The sequence below is a fragment of the Eleginops maclovinus genome, chromosome 2 (assembly GCF_036324505.1).
Source record: "Eleginops maclovinus isolate JMC-PN-2008 ecotype Puerto Natales chromosome 2, JC_Emac_rtc_rv5, whole genome shotgun sequence".
Taxonomy (NCBI): Eukaryota; Metazoa; Chordata; class Actinopteri; order Perciformes; family Eleginopidae; genus Eleginops; species Eleginops maclovinus.
Genome location: NC_086350.1, coordinates 20,667,624 through 20,687,199, shown reverse-complemented (window position 1 = coordinate 20,687,199; position 19,576 = coordinate 20,667,624). Strand labels below are relative to the sequence as shown.

Below are 19,576 nucleotides of genomic sequence, written 5' to 3'. Positions count from 1 at the left end.
ATTTTGTTCACAAAAACATATATTATTTAAGATGTTGTGGGCAACCTGTGCCTTTATATAAGTCACAGTTTTCAAATGGTATGACAGTAGGAATGACATGCCTCCACATGGGCCGCCAGCTCTCCCAACTGAGCTATACGAAACACAACTTACATCAAAATCTACATTTTAAACTGGACAGCAGCATTTGCTCTATTATATTTTATGAACTACCATTGCAATTCTTTTCAAACACTGCTACTTAAGGTCAGGATCATGTTATTGTAATGTCAAAGCATAATACACTTTAATTTCCATTTTCCATCACAGATTACCTTAAAAGAGAAACTATGAATCGGCCCTGAGGGAACTCAGGTGTTGTTCACATAGAAACAGTTGTGTTATTTTGTATTCATTGCAAACTGATCCTTGGATGCTGATAACTTAAATCACAAAACACATAAATCACTCGACAAGCTTGAACACACATATGAATCAGATCCTTTTATGTGGGTTGAGTACGGTCTGGGCATGAAAGCAAAACAAGTTCACAGAAACATACATACGCACAGACATAAATAAACAACGCTGATATGAATCGACTTCTGTAAAACAGTGTGTCTCCCCGTCCTTTTCAGATTGTATTTTTAATGAATTCTTGTGTAAAAAATGATTTTATAGACACTGTTGCCTCAATTCATTCCACTAGGCTAGAATGGAATGACCTTCATTTGTCTAATACATTTTCAGATAGCTTTCTGATGTAGAATATTGCCCACATTAATAAGCTGCCCTATGCCTACAACATCGTCATTAGCATTGCGTTGCCTTGATGCTCTTGCTTTCCTACTGTGAGTCACTGGGGCTCTATTGTAATTTTTCGCCCTAATGGACATTAAAATGACTTTTCATGTTGTTGAGTCCTGTTGAGAGCTGTGTGGAGTTTGCAGGTATCCCCCTGTGCGTGTATGGTAATGTGTTTTTCTGTATTTGCATGCATGTCTCATGCACCCTCGCCATGTCGACCAGCCTCTGGCCCTTTAGTCAACTCAATGGAGTTTATGGCCCAGCGAGCATTATATCCCGCCAGGTCAGGAGGCCTTATGATGGAATCGAATTACCATTTTGACACCCGCTAGAAAAGCATTAAGTCCCCTGGGTGCAGTGATTACTTTGCAGGGACATTACATGTAATGACCTCTGAGGCTAAACGTCTGCCAGAGCTTGTTCATCACATAGACGGATCTCCATAGACAGTTCATAATGCCATGTGAAAGTCTTACATGATGTGTCATATAACTGTCATTCCACACCCAATGAAAGATTTGATATTGTCTGTAATTTTAGATTTTCCTCCCGTGTTTAAGATTTCATCAGTTAAAAAGGAAATGGAATAGCCATAAGACGTTGTGATATAGTTGTTTTGATGTACTTAAGTCATATTGGCATTATGACAAATACCATCCAATAACAGTGACTTCAATGGGCCTTCGCAAAGTCTCCCTTCAGAGTCCTTTGTCTAGCTCTTAAACAGCCCATTGACAAAGAAGACAGATTTGAGTGATTCTTGCGCAGCTCTTGCACCTCAGGGTGAGAAACACTTGGCACTGTGTAAATGATGAGTCATGTATCGATCTCAGTAAGATACCCTGAAACAGTGTTTCGTCTTGACTCAATGAAAATGATACTCCATCTATTTCTTCATTAGAGGAAAGTGTAAGCGTCTTTTATATCTTAACTCTGTTATGGACATCATCCCGTTATTATTTCCGTCAGAGCACAGTTGATATTGCTGGGAATTGCTAGAAGAGGGGTCAAGAGATATGAGGGTGAGCAGGTGGGTTGACACTGGTTGACAGATGGCTCAGTTTGGCAGATGTGTATCATGTGCCATGCTGTATGGTGTATCTAATTACAGCACCCGCTGTGGGAGAATCCAGGAAGTGCCGCCTGATTTTTTTGTGAAGACACTGTTTAATTGTAGTAACCTCATTTTCACATGTTAATTTCGGTGCTAATAAATATGCAACCTTTTCACATTAAAATCATCTTAATACATATTAGAGAGCAGAAAGATTTTAAAATGATCATTGTGTGTTTTGTTACAAGCTTGTATAGTGTGTCTGGTCATTCAAAATAAGGCTACGTCTTTTTGCTTTATGAAAAAAAGAAAACAGACAAAAAAAAAACTTTCTTTACACAAGAGATCCAAGCTCGAGAGTCCAACAATGTGCTGTCATTCAGCAAAGTGCTGTGTTCGGTCAATCAAACACACAATCCTAATTACTTTTTGATAAAAGATAAACAACATGTTTAGCTGGTGAACCTTTCAATAAAGATAAAATGACTCTCACTTTGAATTCCTCTAGATTTATAACAGCGACTTGTTATACTAGATTAGAATGCTAATAATATAATAAACCATTGTGCAGTATTTTGCTGTCTGAACAATCTACAGACACATTAATCCACTAACCAAGCCTCTTGCATTGTTTTTCAACCCAGGGCTGTTTTTAGTCTGAATGCCTACTTATGCATGCAGCACGGGTGGGGAGTTTGTAGCTTGGAATGCTGGCTTACTATAGATATTTATTTTTTATGTAAACTCAAGCAAGCTCAGCATCCTCAGGCAGAGCACATACATATTAAGAGCGTCATAAATAAGACCTTTCATTGAGGTGGGGGGGCTGAACACAAGTTCTGTGGCATTGCAGTAGTTGTGCCAAAATGTTCTCTAGTGACTTCATGTTTTGACAAGTGATTGTAAATTAAAGTAGACATCCTTTACTTTAATGAAATGTATCGTATATCATTTTCAAAATAGTGTATTTAATAGTAGTAATGTTGTGTATAGTTTTTGTGATTGGTTAACTGCTTAGAGATGTCCCGCCGCTTAGCCTATCTTGTACATTGTGTTGGAGCGCCTGCCAATGGCATTGCTATTGTGAATTGGTGATGTCACTTTGGTACAGAAGTAAACAAATGAGTCTAATGGAGGCATTTCAGGCAGGTGGGGAGTGTGTGGAAGAGAAACTCCTTCTGGAGGGAACTTTGGGATTTTAGCCTTTGCAGACCATTTACATGCACAGAAACCAATACAACACACTACAGGAAAAGGAAAAACCCAAAAAGGAAAATAGGGCCTCTTTTAAAATACAACAGCATTTGTCAACAGGTCAAAGTGGAGCATAACACAATATGAAAAGGTAAATAAAAACAGAAACAGCACGGGGCACATATCTTTGAATTCATGCCGCACATAGTAACACACAATCTGAGTTGTTATTTCTGCTTCGCTGTGCGTCTGCTCCTAAGAGTTCAGTCCCTCTGAGAATGAGTTGAGGCACAACCCTTTACAGTCTGTTTCCATGGAAACGCCCACCCATTGTCTTTGCAAAGAGGGGTTAAAGTGCTTTTTTTATTCATGCACATTTTTTAATTGAATAAATGTAATTTGTAGAGAAAGTGGGTCATTGAGAAGTAGGAAGCAGCTTTTAATCTGTTTTACTTTGGATTGTACAATAATAAATGACTCTTTGACCTTCTCCTCTGAGTGATCAGAGAAAAGAAAAGCTATTTAACACATTCTGTCTTTTTCATCTTTAACATAATTAGGTCATAGTTGTGTTTTATTAAACATCTATGTAAGCCTGATTACCAAACAAATTGATAGGGCAAAGAGTGTCACTCCTTTCCATTTAAAAGTCTCTCTTTGTTTTTTATTTGTAATTACATGGATGTATGCAAGTGTCAACATAAAACAAAAATAAATGGGACAAACAAAACAGGATATTTTTAAAGTTATAAAAGTGCAATGCTAAATTGGCCTTCATTAGTAATTGAAAAAATGTTTGGTAGATCAATTGATCTACCAAACATTTTTCATATTTTTTATATATATTTCAACGTACACAATACAACACAATAAGCTTCCCTACAAACAAATGCAGTTAAAAACACAGACAGCTTATAGTTAAAATATAATGAGTAAATCAAATACACTTTCAGCACAAATATTTATTGCACTAGAATAAATAAAGTATTGTACTAGTATGTCTTTAATAAGTGCACTGAAATAAATGTTATCATTACATGATGATAAAAGTGAAGAATTAATGAAATGATTGCACTGGACCAAATGTAACTATTATAATAAAATAAAAGATGAAATTGCATTAGTATGAATTTAATTGTTGCACAAGAATGAATCCAAGACTATTTGTATGTATTACATTTGTATTTATGTATTTGCTCCAGCCTCATGTTGTTCATTTAGGAATATTGAGGATTAGGTAATTGAAAGAAAAACATATTTATTAAGTTGATTTATCTCCCTGCCAGTTCCAGTCAGAAAGCGTGTGTTCATGTGTGCTAACCTGACCTGTCCTTTGTTTTGTGTGTAAGCAGGTGGCTCGTGTTGGTGGCCAAGAGGATGGAGGCCATGAGGGCTGTGTACCTGGCTTCCAGGTCAAACACTACCAGGTGGCGTACAGCGGAGCTTTCCAGAAGGGCCAGGCACTCATAGAAGGTCAGTGACAACTCACAGAACAGAATATGAAGGAGCTAAAGTTTTTCTTCTGCTTTTAACTTTAAAGTTTGCTCTGTTGCTCCCACTCGCCATCTTAAATTCTGGCATTCCAAAACACAAATATGCAAGTGGGTGTGCAACACACAATTTCATTTAAACCCTCAGTTTGGCCCCTGAGGATTTGAATAGAAGCATATGCAATGGAGCTGAGTGGAGAAAAGCCAAGCTCCCTGCAGGTGTGTGTGTGTGTGTGTGTGTGTGTGTGTGTGTGTGTGTGTGTGTGTGTGTGTGTGTGTGTGTGTGTGTGTGTGTGTGTGTGTGAGTGTGTGTGTGTGTGGGGGTTGTTTTGTTGTTCACATCCATTAGAATTCATGTACATTTGTGTTACAAACAGGAGATAAAACTGGGTGGGCACAACAAAGACAACAAAAACATAATTTGTGTCTGCAAATTAATTATTCCCCTTGATTGGAGGATATTTACAGAAGTCGTTTTTACTCTTCTTTTGTCCCTTACTTGATGACAGCTTTTTGGCTGCTCAGCTAAGCATGCGTGTGTTGTTTACTAAAAAAGCATGTGTGTAACTTTTTCTTTCCCTGGAGCTTCTAAGTCCCGGTACACCAGCTACCATGCTCCAGTCGCCTTCCGGACAACTCTCTACAGCCTCGGGGTTGTATTTTTATTCTCCATGCAGAAATGTGTGTTTGATCTCAGCAGGTTTATAATCCAAACATTGAAGCTTTGAGAGGAATTTGACGGGAAGCTGGCAAGGGTTCACTTCGGATCGGTCAGTAGTGTGGCGGCTCAGTTTCATCTCAGTGCCCGTGGGGAGGCAGCCCCGTCACCCTTTTGTTACCGCAGAGGCCGGTTATATTCCCTGCAGACTCCCGCATTGGGAAAACTGCAATGTCAAATCTCAACTCCATATTGGTGCCACAACTTATACAGCCTGCTCCTCTGGGACCCTCAGGCAATGCCGAAATGCACGGCTGTACGCCGTCTGAGATCAGCTGTATTGTGTGCTGGCTAGCAGGTTGCCCACATGGGGTTGTGAGTTATGGCTGCTGACACGTCCTCAAGGTGCAGTCAGTTCACGGCTACAGTATGGTTTTACTACAAAGACGGAGACGTTTTTCACTAATTAATTTGCTCAATATTTAATTTGCTTTGTTGATGTTTTCTATGATGAAATACCATGGAAATATGTAAATTGAAATTGGAATAATTTATAGTTTTTTTAATGCAGTCTATCTTTCATAGCGGAGCTTGTTTCCTTTCCCCTTTCATTATTCTGCCACTACTTTATTTATTTCGTCATCCCTCTGTGTTGTTCTTATAGAATATCATAACCTGTTTCTGTGACATGCACATAATAGGCTGTGTCTTTATACACAGGAGTTTACTTCTGCTATGGCTTGAGTGCTATGCAGTGCCTGCAGAGCTGTTCTTATACAGTAAAACATTTGAAGTGGCACCTCACTGACAGACAGCTTTTCCAACTGAAAATACATAATTTCCTACTTAGACGGGAAAACCTGACAAATCTGAGAACTTATTTTTTTCTTCCAATCTACACTTTCTACTTTTTCGTCTTACTTGTATTTGATTCGGTCAGCCACCAAGGCATTTTGTCATCTGGGGGTTCAGTGGCGCATGGTAGGAGACAGAAGTCAGTTCTGCTTTAGTGCTCGGCTCCGGGACGACAGAGTGGTTTTATTACCTTGAATATGCTCCTGTCAGCAGAAACACCCCTCACCATTGGGGTCCAAATGCTCCCGAGTTATAGACAAGAGCATAGTCATAACAACACTCACACACACACAGTACACACTAATGTATGTGCATGCTTTGCGTGGATTTCCAAGAGACACACGGATGAACGCTTGCATAGTATACTGTGTTATGTAGCTTTACACCAAAAACACTTTATGGTTTTTGATCAGTTTAGGTGTCTTTCAACAAAAACAAATTCAAAGCACTGACACAAACATTTATTAAAGCTCAACAGCATGTCCAAAAACAAAAAGGCCAACAGCATATCAAAACAAACTACAAAGGAGACAAATAAGGCAGATGTCCACAGCACTCAACTTGAAAGATGTGTTATTATTATCTATGATTATGTCACTGACTTCTCTTCAATAGTTAAATGGATCGATCTATTGCGAGTGCTTCATAGCAATGATCAAAGTGAAATAACAGTACGTGTCTGTAGCTTTCTTGAGAAGACTTTTACTTTGACAAATAACTTGGTACATTCACCAAGATGTATGGATTTCAGAGCGTTGATACCATTCTCCCTTCTGTTTTGTTACATCTGAACAAATTGTCTGCTGAGTGTGAGCGTGATTCATACTGAGTGCCAGAGGCTGCAGCCAGGGCCCAGTGACACATGCAGATTTATGTAAATTCTGCTCAGCCCTGTGCCACCTTCTGTAGACCTCCCTGTGTAATTACCAGCAGAGGGGCGGTATGTTAGTGAAAGATACCTGTTGGCGCAGACAAGGGTTCACGGACATCCATCTCGTCTAATGGCCATATCCGTGAAACTAACGCATAACGTGCAAACATTCACTCTTACTCTGGTGTTCCCACTTTTGGTGCTCCCCCTGCTTTGTTTGCCACTCCATCTTTTACATTTCTTTGCTCGTGGTGGGTCGGTCCTCCATTGACTCCATCCCTCCTTTAGTTCTGCTGGTCACTGCGTTCATGAAAAGTTGATGAATGTGAAAATAGCTTTTTCTGAAATCCCAAATTCTTAACTCTTGTCCTCAGACGACTCAGTATACCAGGCATTTAAAAATATGTCGATGATGTACATACTTCTGATCCTTGACAGATGCTGATGTGTGGGACACATGTCATTATGTTGAATGGTATTCTCCATCTCCAATGCTGCTATATTGTATGATTTGAATATACACTGCTTGGACCGCCTTTAGCTTTGATTACAGCACGCATTCGCTGTGGGATCGTTTCCACAAGCTTCTGCAATGTCACAACATTTATTTCTGTCTTGCATTAATTTTTCGCCAAGATCTTGTATTGATGACGGGAGATTCAGACCACTGCGCAAAGTCTTCTCTAGCACATCACAAATATTCTCAATCGGGTTCAGGTCTGGACTCTGTGGTGGCCAATCCATGTGTGAAAATGATGTCTCATGCTCCCTGAACCACTCTTTCACAATTTGAGCCCGAAGGATCCTGGCATTGTCATCTTGGAACATGCCCGTGCCAACAGGGAAGAAAAAAATCCATTGATGGAATAACCTGGTCATTCAGTATATTCAGGTAGTCAGCTGACCTCATTCTTTGGGCACATCACGTTGCTGAACCTAGACCAGACCAACTGCAGCAACCCCAGATCATAGCACTGCCCCCCACAGGCTTGTGACCTTTTTTTTGGCTGGGCAGTGTATTTTGTCAATGCTGCTAGCTTTAATTGGGTACATTAACGAATAACCAAATGCACAGTTGAGGTTGACCAGTTTCATCCCCTTCTCATGTTTCACATCAACATGGACTTCATCCCTTTCATCATAATATCTGAATGCGATTTGAAGGATTAAACAAAAAAAGCTGCTGAAATCTGTACATCTGCACTGTGAGATTGAAGTGTCACAGAATTAACCTTGCATTGCCTACAGACTACAGCTCAAATTGAAAACCATTGTGAACAAAGCAGAAATTAATTTCAAAATAGAAAAGGCTTAATAAAAAAGCCTGGAAATTGCTTTCTCACCAGGGTGCTAGTTTATTCAAGTGTAAGAGATGTTTGACCCTATGGTAGGGACTGCTAATCCTGCTGAATACTGAATAAAATGAAAAATGGACTCCGATTCAAGGAATAACAGTACTAACAGAGTTGATCCTTTATTCAATAAAATGCAATGCTGCTCCTTCAACGCAAGGCTATTTCTGTTTCACTGCGACAACAACACATTTTCTGAAAGATCCACACACATTTGAATGATGGCATTACCTACATATTTCAAAAAAATAGGTGGCATATTTCTTTAGAGTGTTCCAAATACCAAATGACATCTCCACAGGGTCGAAACACATTAAGAAGGCCAGGCGGGGGAATGACATTTACTGAAGGATAAATTAGTTTCTCAGTTCTGAAAAAGTTACTTAAATACATTTTTTTCTCTCAGTGGGTTCTGCCATGATGCAGAGAAATAGAGCAACGACATTTATTGATTTTCAGACGGTGTTATAGCTCACCTTAGTTTTGCAAGCTGTATGTTTCTCGCCTTGCTGCTGCTTCTCAGGGGTGGCAGTAAAGTTGATGCAGTCTGCTGTCAGCAACCTGGCGGGCTGTCAGAAATAATGGCACTTCATAACATCAGTGATGCTGTTACCGTGCAGAAACTGGACATCTTCTTGAACATTTATAGCCGGCAGTATGCGTTTTGAAGAGGCCATCATAAGAATACATTATGTTGTGTTAATTATTGCAAACCTTTGCTGGAACTACAGTTTATGGTGTAGTGGGGAAGCTATAGGGCATTCCACTCTGACAGCCAATAAAATGTGGCGAAGAAATGAGGAGAGCTACCTTATCTGTATCCTGCAGAGCGCGGCCATGGCTCCGAGAGTCTTTTTTTACAAACCCCACCACCAAACATGATTACTCCTCAAAACACAAATGCCTATAGCATTCTCTATAGCATCACTCACATGCCTTAATTAAGCATTCCTTAAGATGTGAGTCTAGAAAATATACAAACATGAAGAGGAGGCTCTTCTCCAGGCTGCACATTGCTCGCAGTTAAGACTTCCACTTTATATTCGGCTGCAGTCATTGGACGTGGAGCTCTCCTGGCTGGCACAAAGCCCAAGGCATATTAACTGCTTTGAGCCCCAAAGACCTCCTTTTTGGCACGCTTCTTGTCTCTCGCTTGTGTTGCCTCGGACTTTATCATTGAGGCAATTTAAAAGTACTTGAATTCTGATATAGCCTAGTGGTTTTAGATAAATTGGACAAATGGAACAGCTCTCTCATCTTTTTTATTCTTGCTTCTCGGCTCTTCTATCTAAGTTTATGTTATAAAGGCTGCTGTCATTCCTGCTCAGAGCACACAGGGATTTTGTTGCACCACCAACACACAATAAGAATATATTTATTGTTCATCAAATACTCCATCACGCAACCTATGAAAGGGATTTGTGATTTATTCAAGGCTTTAAAGGTTGCTTACTTTATGAGCTTCATTCAAATGTTGCTCATGCTGATACAAGGTTTCCTTCTCCTGTCCGCCCACTTAATGCATTACTTACTGCATTCTGTTTTCAACCAGCGCATCCCCCTCAACCCTTTTGGGATGTCATTGAGTACCTCATTATTTCCCGTCTGTTACTTTAGACTTGCAGCCATCAGATGTTCCCTAGTAAAGAAGGGAATATTAGGACTGGCAATATATTTACAGTAGGAGCATATTTTGTCCATTTGTTTATTAACATTGTCAAGTTTCCAGGCCTGTTGTGTTCATGTCTTGTGTTTTTTAGCATAAATTAGAACAAAAATTCAATAATAGTTGAGATTCCCTGCATGGAGATTGAGCAGTTTATGAACGTTCTACCTTTACTGTGAGTTAAGAAGAGCACAGTGTTGCCCTACTTACTAATTTTGGCAATGTAACCTGCCCTACACTACCCTTAAACCACCAACCCCCTATACTGAGTGCCATCGCAAGCATCCACGCTACTCTGTCATCCAGAGACTGCGGGATGCCTGGATTGATGTTCGCGCCTTGCTTCTCTCTGCATGGCAGGGTGCATATCCAGATCATGCCACTCTCATGCCCGTAATGGAGCAGCATTCATTACCTCCTGTAGCAGCAGTCACCGGTACCTGCAGCTTCTTTTTCCGGTGTATTTTTAATTTGACCATAAATCAAGGTGTGCTTTTGACAAATGACTGTAATTACAGGAAAGGCCATTACTGGTATTGGTGTGTGTGTGTGTGTGTGTGTGTGTGTGTGTGTGTGTGTGTGTGTGTGTGTGTGTGTGTGTGTGTGTGTGTGTGTGTGTGTGTGTGTGTGTGTGTGTGTGTGTGTGTGTGTGTGTGTGTGTGTGTGTGTGTGTGTGTGTGTGTGTGTGTGTGTGTGTGTGTGTGTGTGTGTGTGACAACTGCTACGAGAGTTTGTGGGCGGGTGTTTTTACATACAATATGTTTGCAAATCCGAGCCATATATGTATCAGTGGCATAGTTTTTGTTTGTAACAGGTGCTACGAGAGAAGGGGTGAACAAAGAGATAGACAGGACACATGTGGGGTCCCTGGTGCACCCGGCTACCAGCAATAGTCAACCACATATGGGTCAACTTGTGATTGGAAGCTGCTGGTGTATGGCAGTTAGGAGGGATGGGGTGCAACAGGGAGGGAATGATGTCCCAGAAACAGCTGAGTAAATGGTAGAGGAGAGAAGTAAAGGTGATTGGGTGGCAAATTCTGCTGTGGAAAAACATCAGTGGTATTTTCACTACAATATTAAACAGTGACCTTATATGTGGGCTGCTGTGTTGCTCTTTTTATTATTCAAACTAGGAACTTCTTTTCTTTTTAGCACTGTTTTGCTCTCCATTAACTCCTGGGGGAAAATGCATGTCTCTGCTCAGTAAAGGGCAGGTAGCTCACAGATTGTTTTTGGCGTTCGTTCACTTAAAATATATGCCCACCTCAAAAAAACAAATCAATACCATGAAAGAGTTGAGGGTCAAAAACAACAAAACATCAAAATAATTGGTCTAACGAGCAATAATACGGTGATTTTATCTGGGGTTCGCCAATGCAAGCAAAACATTTTACTTAGTCATTCAACACATTGTTCATACAGAAACATGGATAGTAGCCACAGAAAAATAGGTGATCTTCTGAGGTCATGTTTGACTTTTGTGTTTTGTGTTGTAAAGAACATTAGGTGACCTTAATTGGTGCTATAAGGTAATTATTTGATGATACTCACAGTAATAAATTGAACTTGTATGACTTTCAGATGGATTTCTCACATTTCTGTCGGTGAACCTGCTGCTTGCTGTGAATTGGCTTCTAAGTCCTCTGACACACACACACACACACACACACACACACACACACACACACACACACACACACACACACACACACACACACACACACACTGGCATCAGCAACCCTGAGAGACTGTGTAAAGCCTGCAATCAAAGGCCATCAGGGGCAAAGGGACCCTAGTGCCAAGACCCCATCTGCAATCATCATGCAATTGGCAATCATCTGATATACTATCTCTTTCTCTCGATTGCCTTCTCCTCTGTTTCCGTCATCTGTCTCTCCCACTTTCTCTTTCCGTCATACGCCCCCTGATCACTCTTGCTTCCTTCCTATACTCGTGTGTCATTGCTGCCTAACCTACTTAACTGCATTTCTGATGCAAATTGCAGTACATCTGCTAGTGGGTCTAACAAACATCATTCACAGCACTCCTGGAATGGAAAATAAACTCCACATGTTTAATTCAATGCAGGCTGTTCACTAAGAGGGTGTTCATCAATTAGTAACATGATGTTTTTAATTGCAGCTTTCAAAGCCTTTAGGGACCAGGTTTTGGCAAGCAGATAGGAGCTGTCAGGATTAATATTACATTATTCTGACCAGACGTTGGCACATCTTGACTGTGAAAGGAAGTGATGACCTGAAATGATCAGAGACTGCAGTCAATCAGGGCCATTTACATCAGCTCAGAAACATCTTTGCAGGTTTTGAAAAAGCTCCTCCGTTCAGGCTTCATCATCCGTGGCAAATTCACCAGCTGACCAGAAAGTTCCAATCAGATTCCTCAAGGTGGCTTTTAAAACATTTCTCTTCCTGTTGATATGTTGATCAATCAAATCTCTTCAAGGTTTTTGACATCTGTAGTCCAACTTAATGCTAATGTAGAAGTTTCTACATAAAAGTGGAGTAAGTCCTCCCAGCAGAATCGTTATTGCGGCTGTGAGTTTTTGAGGACTATAGAGACCAAATACATTTATGTATAATACCAGGGTGTAAACAATTGTTCCCGTATGTTGGGTGTTCTAACATGGGTGTCTAAGGAGCCTGCTCTCTTTTTGCAGACAGCCTCAGGTACACTATTCAGTCATTAGACAACCTGCAGTTTTTGGCCCTTTGCAATTAGTTTTAATGCTCAGCCCTGGAGGTTGTCGCATGGTTACATGGTTAACCACGCATTCAAAGTAATACGCAAAAAGCTGCTGCTGAGGCAGTTATATATTACTAGTTGAATTAGATGAAATTGGATTATAGGTCTCCATTGTCACTCTGGGAGGGAAATAAACTTCTTACTGACCTTGAAACTTTCAATTAGGCTCTGGTTTTCTGCTCGGATATCATTTAACAGCACTCAGGAGATCAATTTGGCCAGAAAGCTTCACTAAGTACTTAACACTGGTAAGAACCACTAGATACTACGTCAATAGAACTTTCCTGTTTTACAGTTTCTGTTTTACAGTTTGTGGAAAATATCCAATATGGTTTCATTTTTATAAGCATGAGTACGATTGTATTAGTTGTTGTTTTTCCCTTTTGAAGATGAACAAATATGTTAATATGAATAAATTGCTCAGGATAGTAGATGAATTAAATAAATAAGTTTCATTCCCGGTGTTTTTCAAACACTGCAACTTGTGTGGAAAAATAGTTTGGAGTATACAATGATAATTTATTGTCACTGTGCAACACAACGTTATACAACAAAATGTGGTTGCTTTCCCATTAGAAAAAGCCCAAACTATTTGTTGTTGTAGGCTGTGAATCATGGGTTCAGGTGCCTTAAAGCCTTAGGAAAACTACTGGGAGCTTGGTAGAACATGTAAGGTTGTTTTAGTTCAGAAGTAACATTTAAACAATAGTTGTTTAATTGTTGCTCCTAACCTAGCTGATGATGGAAGTGTCATCAATAAATGTAGTAAACGGTGCTCGTCATGCCGTGTGTGTACACTGTGAACAGTAGGGGGCTGAGCACAAAGCCCTGGGGGCCTCCGGTGCGCAACACTAAAATTGAGGAGGTGTGATCGTCAATTTGAACTGCCTCGGGTCTGTTTGTGAGTATGTATTATATCCAGTTGCAGAGTGTGGTGCTCAAGCCCAGGGTGATAAGTTTGCCAATCGGTTTCCTCAAAGAGATTGTGTTGAGGCTGAGCTGAAATCAACTTTTATTTACATGATTTGTCAGGGCTGAGTGGAGGGCACTGGAGACCACATCCTCTTTGGTTGGCATTTACTTTTTGGGATATGTATCCTTATTTTGATGTCATTTGAAGTGGAAGTGATGATACTGTATACTATTTCTAACAAAGATGAACCATTTGCTATTCAATGGGATTTAATTATTTGGTATTTGTCTTAACCTCAGAGCTATAGAAGCCCCACAGATTACATTAAAACCTTCAGTTTGCTATCAAATATAAAGTTATGTTAATTTTACCATTTAGAACAATGTATTTTTACTGGTAAATAGGGAACTTTGCTCCTCAATTAAACAAGCTTTCATCTCATACTGTTCATTCTGAAAGTGATGTTTGTATCTTTAATAATTAAAATGATCAAGCATTCATTAATTGTCTCTAGCGCTGTATGCACATGGTCTGTTGTAGGTAGTAAACATGTGCATTTGTGTGCCAGTTTGCATTTGTCAAACGAGGTGTTTGTATATTATGTGGTAGCATGCAGTTGTTTCCTCCATTTGAGGTTTGCATGCGGTTGTTCCCACCATTTGAAGTTATGTTTATTGTCTTTAAACATTGCTTCTGTCAGTAGCAGCTGCAAAGGACACCCATCAAATGAGCCACAGTTATCTTTTTCGTTTGTTGCAAACAAACCATCCTCGCGAGTATCCAAACCTCATTATTTTATAGCCCCTCTTGCAATCCACTGTATATTTTATTTTCATGCACTTCAAAAAGTGTCACTCCAATTATAAGCTGGAAAAATCTGTTTTAGTGACAAGACATACCAAGCTGTTTTGTGTTATTTTAGAATACCTGTTCCTTCATGATAAGACCACAAACATGTGAACCCAACAAAATCTCACATTTTTTTATTTTTCAAAAAGAATAGAGTTGTCATTTAGCATTGGTAATGCTGTCAAGTTGATTTTACATGTTTGTGCTCCATCTTTGAGTCACACCTTCTTAATAACCAGCCCAATAATAACAACATTGAAATGGTCTAAGCAGCACACAAAATGTGACATTCTTTTTGATATTTTTTTTTCTTATATTGCTGTATGCATGAAAACATGGGGTGTAGAGATACACGTAATGTCAATATCCTGTATTATTCTCAGTTATCTGTACATATCTATACTTGTTCAACCAGCAACAGTTTTATATTTCTGATAAGTTACATTCAGAAGATAGCAGGATTTAAGACGGAATATGACAGAAACACTAGAAAAAAACAATTGTGCTTCTTTGTAATTTTGTCATAATAGTATCTAACCATTACTCTGGTTATGTTTATTAATGACTAATTGAAGATAATAGTAATACATGTTTTTTTTAACCGTCAAATGAAAACTTATCAATTGACTACGAACAATGCAAGGCAAATTCAATATCCATGTATTTATTTTATATTATCTATTTTATATTTTGTTATTTTATTTCAGTTTTATACAAATCAGGGTTAAATCAAAATCAATGGATTATTCCCACAACAAGCTGAAACTTCCCCAGTCTCTATTTTCCTTCCACCTCTGGGTGAATCACAAATACAGTTATTTCCATTGAAACATGTAGCTTGATTTAAAAAATGCTTTAATATACCATAGCACAACAACATCAACAAATAAACACACACATATTTGAAAATACTTTATTTGTGCTTTCCAGAGTGGAGAATCAGGATTGTCCCTCATGGTGTTGTTTTGATGTTTTCATCTGTGAAAGACTTATTTGAACTCATCGAATATCAAAGAGTCTGAAATAAGAATATGGTCCAATGAACGCTCTAAATGAAGGCATGAAAGTTATTAAAGGCATAACAGGAATAACAATTAAAAGGAACTGAAAACAAGAGCGTCTTTAACTACACTTATATACTACAAATGCTGTGAGGCAGAAGGGTTATCTTTTAACGCCTTTGACCAGAAGTTTCAAGTGAACTGTAAAGTAATGCTCTGAGAAGATGATGATGGTTGCTGTCACAGAAGTGGCAGACTGACTTTGTGTCAAAAGTTTAGTTCTCACCCGCATGCTTCTTTCCTGTCTTTGGCTCTTGGCCCAGAGCCCAGCACGGCTCCTCTTGAGTGGCTAGAGAAAGTGCTGAGTAACTTGGCTGGAGCCTCAGGGGCTCAACCTGGGTGTTACTGGCCTCCTGAAAGCCTATCGATCTGCCTGAATGCCTGAATGCCTCGCTGGGTGCCTGTGCGTTACTGGATGTCGGCTTGTGGGTGAAATTACGTTTGCTTATGAATTTGTGTGTGTGTGTGTGTGTGTGTGTGTGTGTGTGTGTGTGTGTGTGTGTGTGTGTGTGTGTGTGTGTGTGTGTGTGTGTGTGTGTGTGTGTGTGTGTGTGTGTGTGTGTGTGTGTGTGTGTGTGTGTGTGTGTGTGTGTGTGTGTGTGTGTGTGTGAGAAATGCCAAGCTGTTTGATTGACATGTTTGGGTGTTACTTCAGTTAGCAGGAAGTTTTCACCTTTTTTTCCCTGCATGGCCGTTAAATGGCTTGGCAAATACTGTATATGCTTCTATGTTTTGGCAAACATACACTTTTAAAACAGCCATGATCTTATCTGCACATATCCTACATATTCACCGCTCCTTAAATCTGCCCAGGGAGAATGCATTATCGAAGAGGCATAAAGTAATAGCATATGATTACATGTTGGTGCCATCTGGTATCATTTAATACTGTACAATGTATTTACAGATGCTCACCACCACCCCTACCCACTAGAATATGCATCATTGGTTTAATTTTTGCATCCAGCATGTACAGCCGTTCCAACGATTCACATTAAAGGCTCCAGTATACTTATTATTTGAAAATCTTGCTTCTCTTTAAAAATGTTGTGTGTGTGTGTGATAGCTAGTCAGCTATTGTAAGTCTTTCACATTACAGATAGAATAGTGCTATGTTCTGAATATGATAACAGAACATAGTAGTTTGATCAGTTCAGCTGAAATTAATTATCATAATAAGGTAGAACAAAGAAAAAAGAAGGCACAGTTCTTTTTAACTATGCACATGTACACTTGTTCTTGCCAGAGAACACTGAATTATTTAGTTTTTTATTTTGTCATTCCATTTTAAACATCAGAACACGATGAAGAGTTGGTACATCCCTGAGGCAAAATCTGCAGAACTTCAGACTTGAACAAAGTGTGTATAAAAGGCTCAAAATGTCCCTTGGCAGCCCTTGAGCACTTTAACACCAGGACAACCCTAATTCCTTCTGGAACCTCTGGGAAAAGCGTCACAGTCTGCGAGTGTGGACATTGGGACTGGGCCATAGACATACATCAAATATGACAATCAACCTTACAATATGAACTTTAACATATATTATACAGCATCTCTAAATGTCAAAGGTTTGATTGGGACTTGGGGCTTTCACTTGTCAGCATGCAGAAGAATCAGAAACAAAATATAATATTTATAGCTCGGGTACATTTAGAAGTCAACAGAGTACACAGCACTGCTGCAGCAGACAGCGAGTGGTCTTTGACACTCTGTCTATGACTCAGAGCCTCCTCTGTTTCTCCTGTAAAACCCGAGATGGCCAGTCAATTGCAATCATATGTTTGAAAGGACATGGAATGACTTTTGACCTCTGGAATTTATTTTGGCTCAGAGTTCAAAATGGTTATTTAAGGGCTGAACAGTGTGACAAACTGCAAAACAATTTCACACGTTAGTCGGGACATTTGTCATCTCTCCATAGCCACTGATGTATCCATATTCATCATGGTGTCATGCCCCAGTGTCTGGTTGTCTGTTGAATTAAATAAAAAAAATTGGCTGACATGACATCAAAATGACACTAAAACTGGCATGTAGTTTGAGGCCATCCAGTCTGTTTCACTGCCTTTCATTTGTAATGTTCTGATTAAATGTCCTTAATATTATCTCTTTATATCTGGTTTACTAACGATGAAGGTATGCTTTTTTTCTTCTCGAAGCGTTGCATATTTGGAGCATTTTGTATTTGCATTATTTCTATTATGCATTGCATTTGTGTTTAAGTGTTTGCAACTGTTGGCCACCATAGTTTTTACTATATAGCTCCACAACAGATTGACCAGTGGGTTATCCCTCTATCTATCTTACTTTAAAGACTTTGCCCTGCAACTGACAAACATAGCCCGACCGATTGAAGTTTGTTCCTTTGCTGAAAATAAACCCCCGCTCCCTCCCTTCAGTTCTGGTGTTGTGGTTAACCTTGTCAAGCAATGCTTCAGGGGATCTCAAATGCAAAGATACGCTGATACATTTTCATTTTTATTTCCCACATAAAAAAAGGGTGAGGAGACCCATGATGGTTTTTTTTAATGGAAATTTAAATGATTTCATATTTAAGCAGGTATAACCTTGAAACAGACAACTTCAAAGACCGAGCCTGTAGGCCTAAACATTTCCAGCGTAGTAGAGACAGCAGGATGCTACTGTTGCTGTCAGTGTTATGTTAACCTGTTATTTAGTGCGAAAAAACCTAGAAGAGTATATATTTTTGTCTGATGGGCTGCCTCGCTCACTGATGGAATACATGAATTGATTCATTAGATGTGAGTAAACATTGTTTGCTTATGTTTATCTCGCTCCTTGCTTGACACCAATCACAAAGAAACGCTAGCAGGTTCACTCATCAAGGAAACATATTGCTTCTGCTGTCATTATCTGCCTCTGACCTCTTTATAAAGTGATGCTGGCCTGATTTTGTCTTCTGATGTCTTCAGTGTTTGACTGCATATGAGCTACAGAGAGAAGGGCTCCCTGTCTGCGACTTATTTTGCATCCTGATGAACGTGATGGATTATAAAGACAAGTGCTGCAACCCGTCAGGGGAAAAACATATTGTAATTATGGCAAAGAAAAGATGCTCAGAAAAACATTGTTAAAATCTAATAAGCCCCAAGGTTCTTTCTTGTTTGCCTTGTTTTGTCAAGGCTGAATATTATGATCGTAAACATCCTAATTGAATAAAACTGGTAAAAAAAACTAAAATGCATAGATGAATGGATAAATAAGTCAAATTTTCCATTGTACACTGCAGTAATTTAATTCTGCATGCAGTCACCACTCAAAAAATGTGTCGAATTAGAAATTACGATCCGCAATTCAGCATGGCCTGGCCCTGGCTCACTGATTTCTGCAACCTTGCTTCTGTGAGGCAGCTGAAGATCCACCTGTTCTACACATGCATCATAACATCTGGCCAAAACTAAGAAGCAGGACTGAAGCATATTGCAACTATAAAATATTTTAAAACCAAAGCACACAGTCTGCGCTGTGCTCTTTGAATCTGTTTAGTTTTTGTAATATAATATATATATATATATATATATATATATATATATAAAGGAGGCCCGTCAGTCCACCACTTTGGTCCTGAATAAAGTAACACAACCATTGGATGATCTGATGATGATTGCCATGTACAGACACGGTATCCATAGGAGGAATTCTAATAACTTGGTGACCCAGTGGTTTTTCAGTTGGATGAGCAGCAGTACAAAGTTTACACTGAATGAATAGGAAATGAAATTGCCACAGCTTTTTGTGCATTTTCGCATCAGAAAAGATTAATCGCTTTATGTAGGCTGATGTCTTTAAGTTGCTTTTTGTGCTTTTCGGTGAACAGCCTCACAAATCATTGAGAGATTGCAATGCAATTTGGTTCAGACATTCCAGTCCATTTTGTCACAGTAACATTTTGAACAAAAACAAAACCAGTTATTTTGGTTAAGGCAAACAAAAAACTAACATTTATTTTAGGTTGTCAACAAAAATCTACTTAGTTTGTTCAAGGATAATATGTGGTTGTGGTTGGAATATAATGTCTCCAGGTTTTGGTCATTCAACCA

General features: G+C 39.3%; 1 protein-coding gene across 1 annotated transcript in view; it reads left to right on the top strand.

The window, feature by feature from the left end:
* The window catches only part of cdh13 (cadherin 13, H-cadherin (heart)), a 311,007-nt gene that overhangs the window by 74,732 nt on the left and 216,699 nt on the right, over nucleotides 1-19,576 (top strand). The window contains exon 2 of the mRNA XM_063903445.1: nucleotides 4,384-4,507. Coding sequence (XP_063759515.1) covers nucleotides 4,384-4,507 — 124 coding nt within the window. The remainder of the gene's footprint in view (nucleotides 1-4,383; nucleotides 4,508-19,576) is intronic.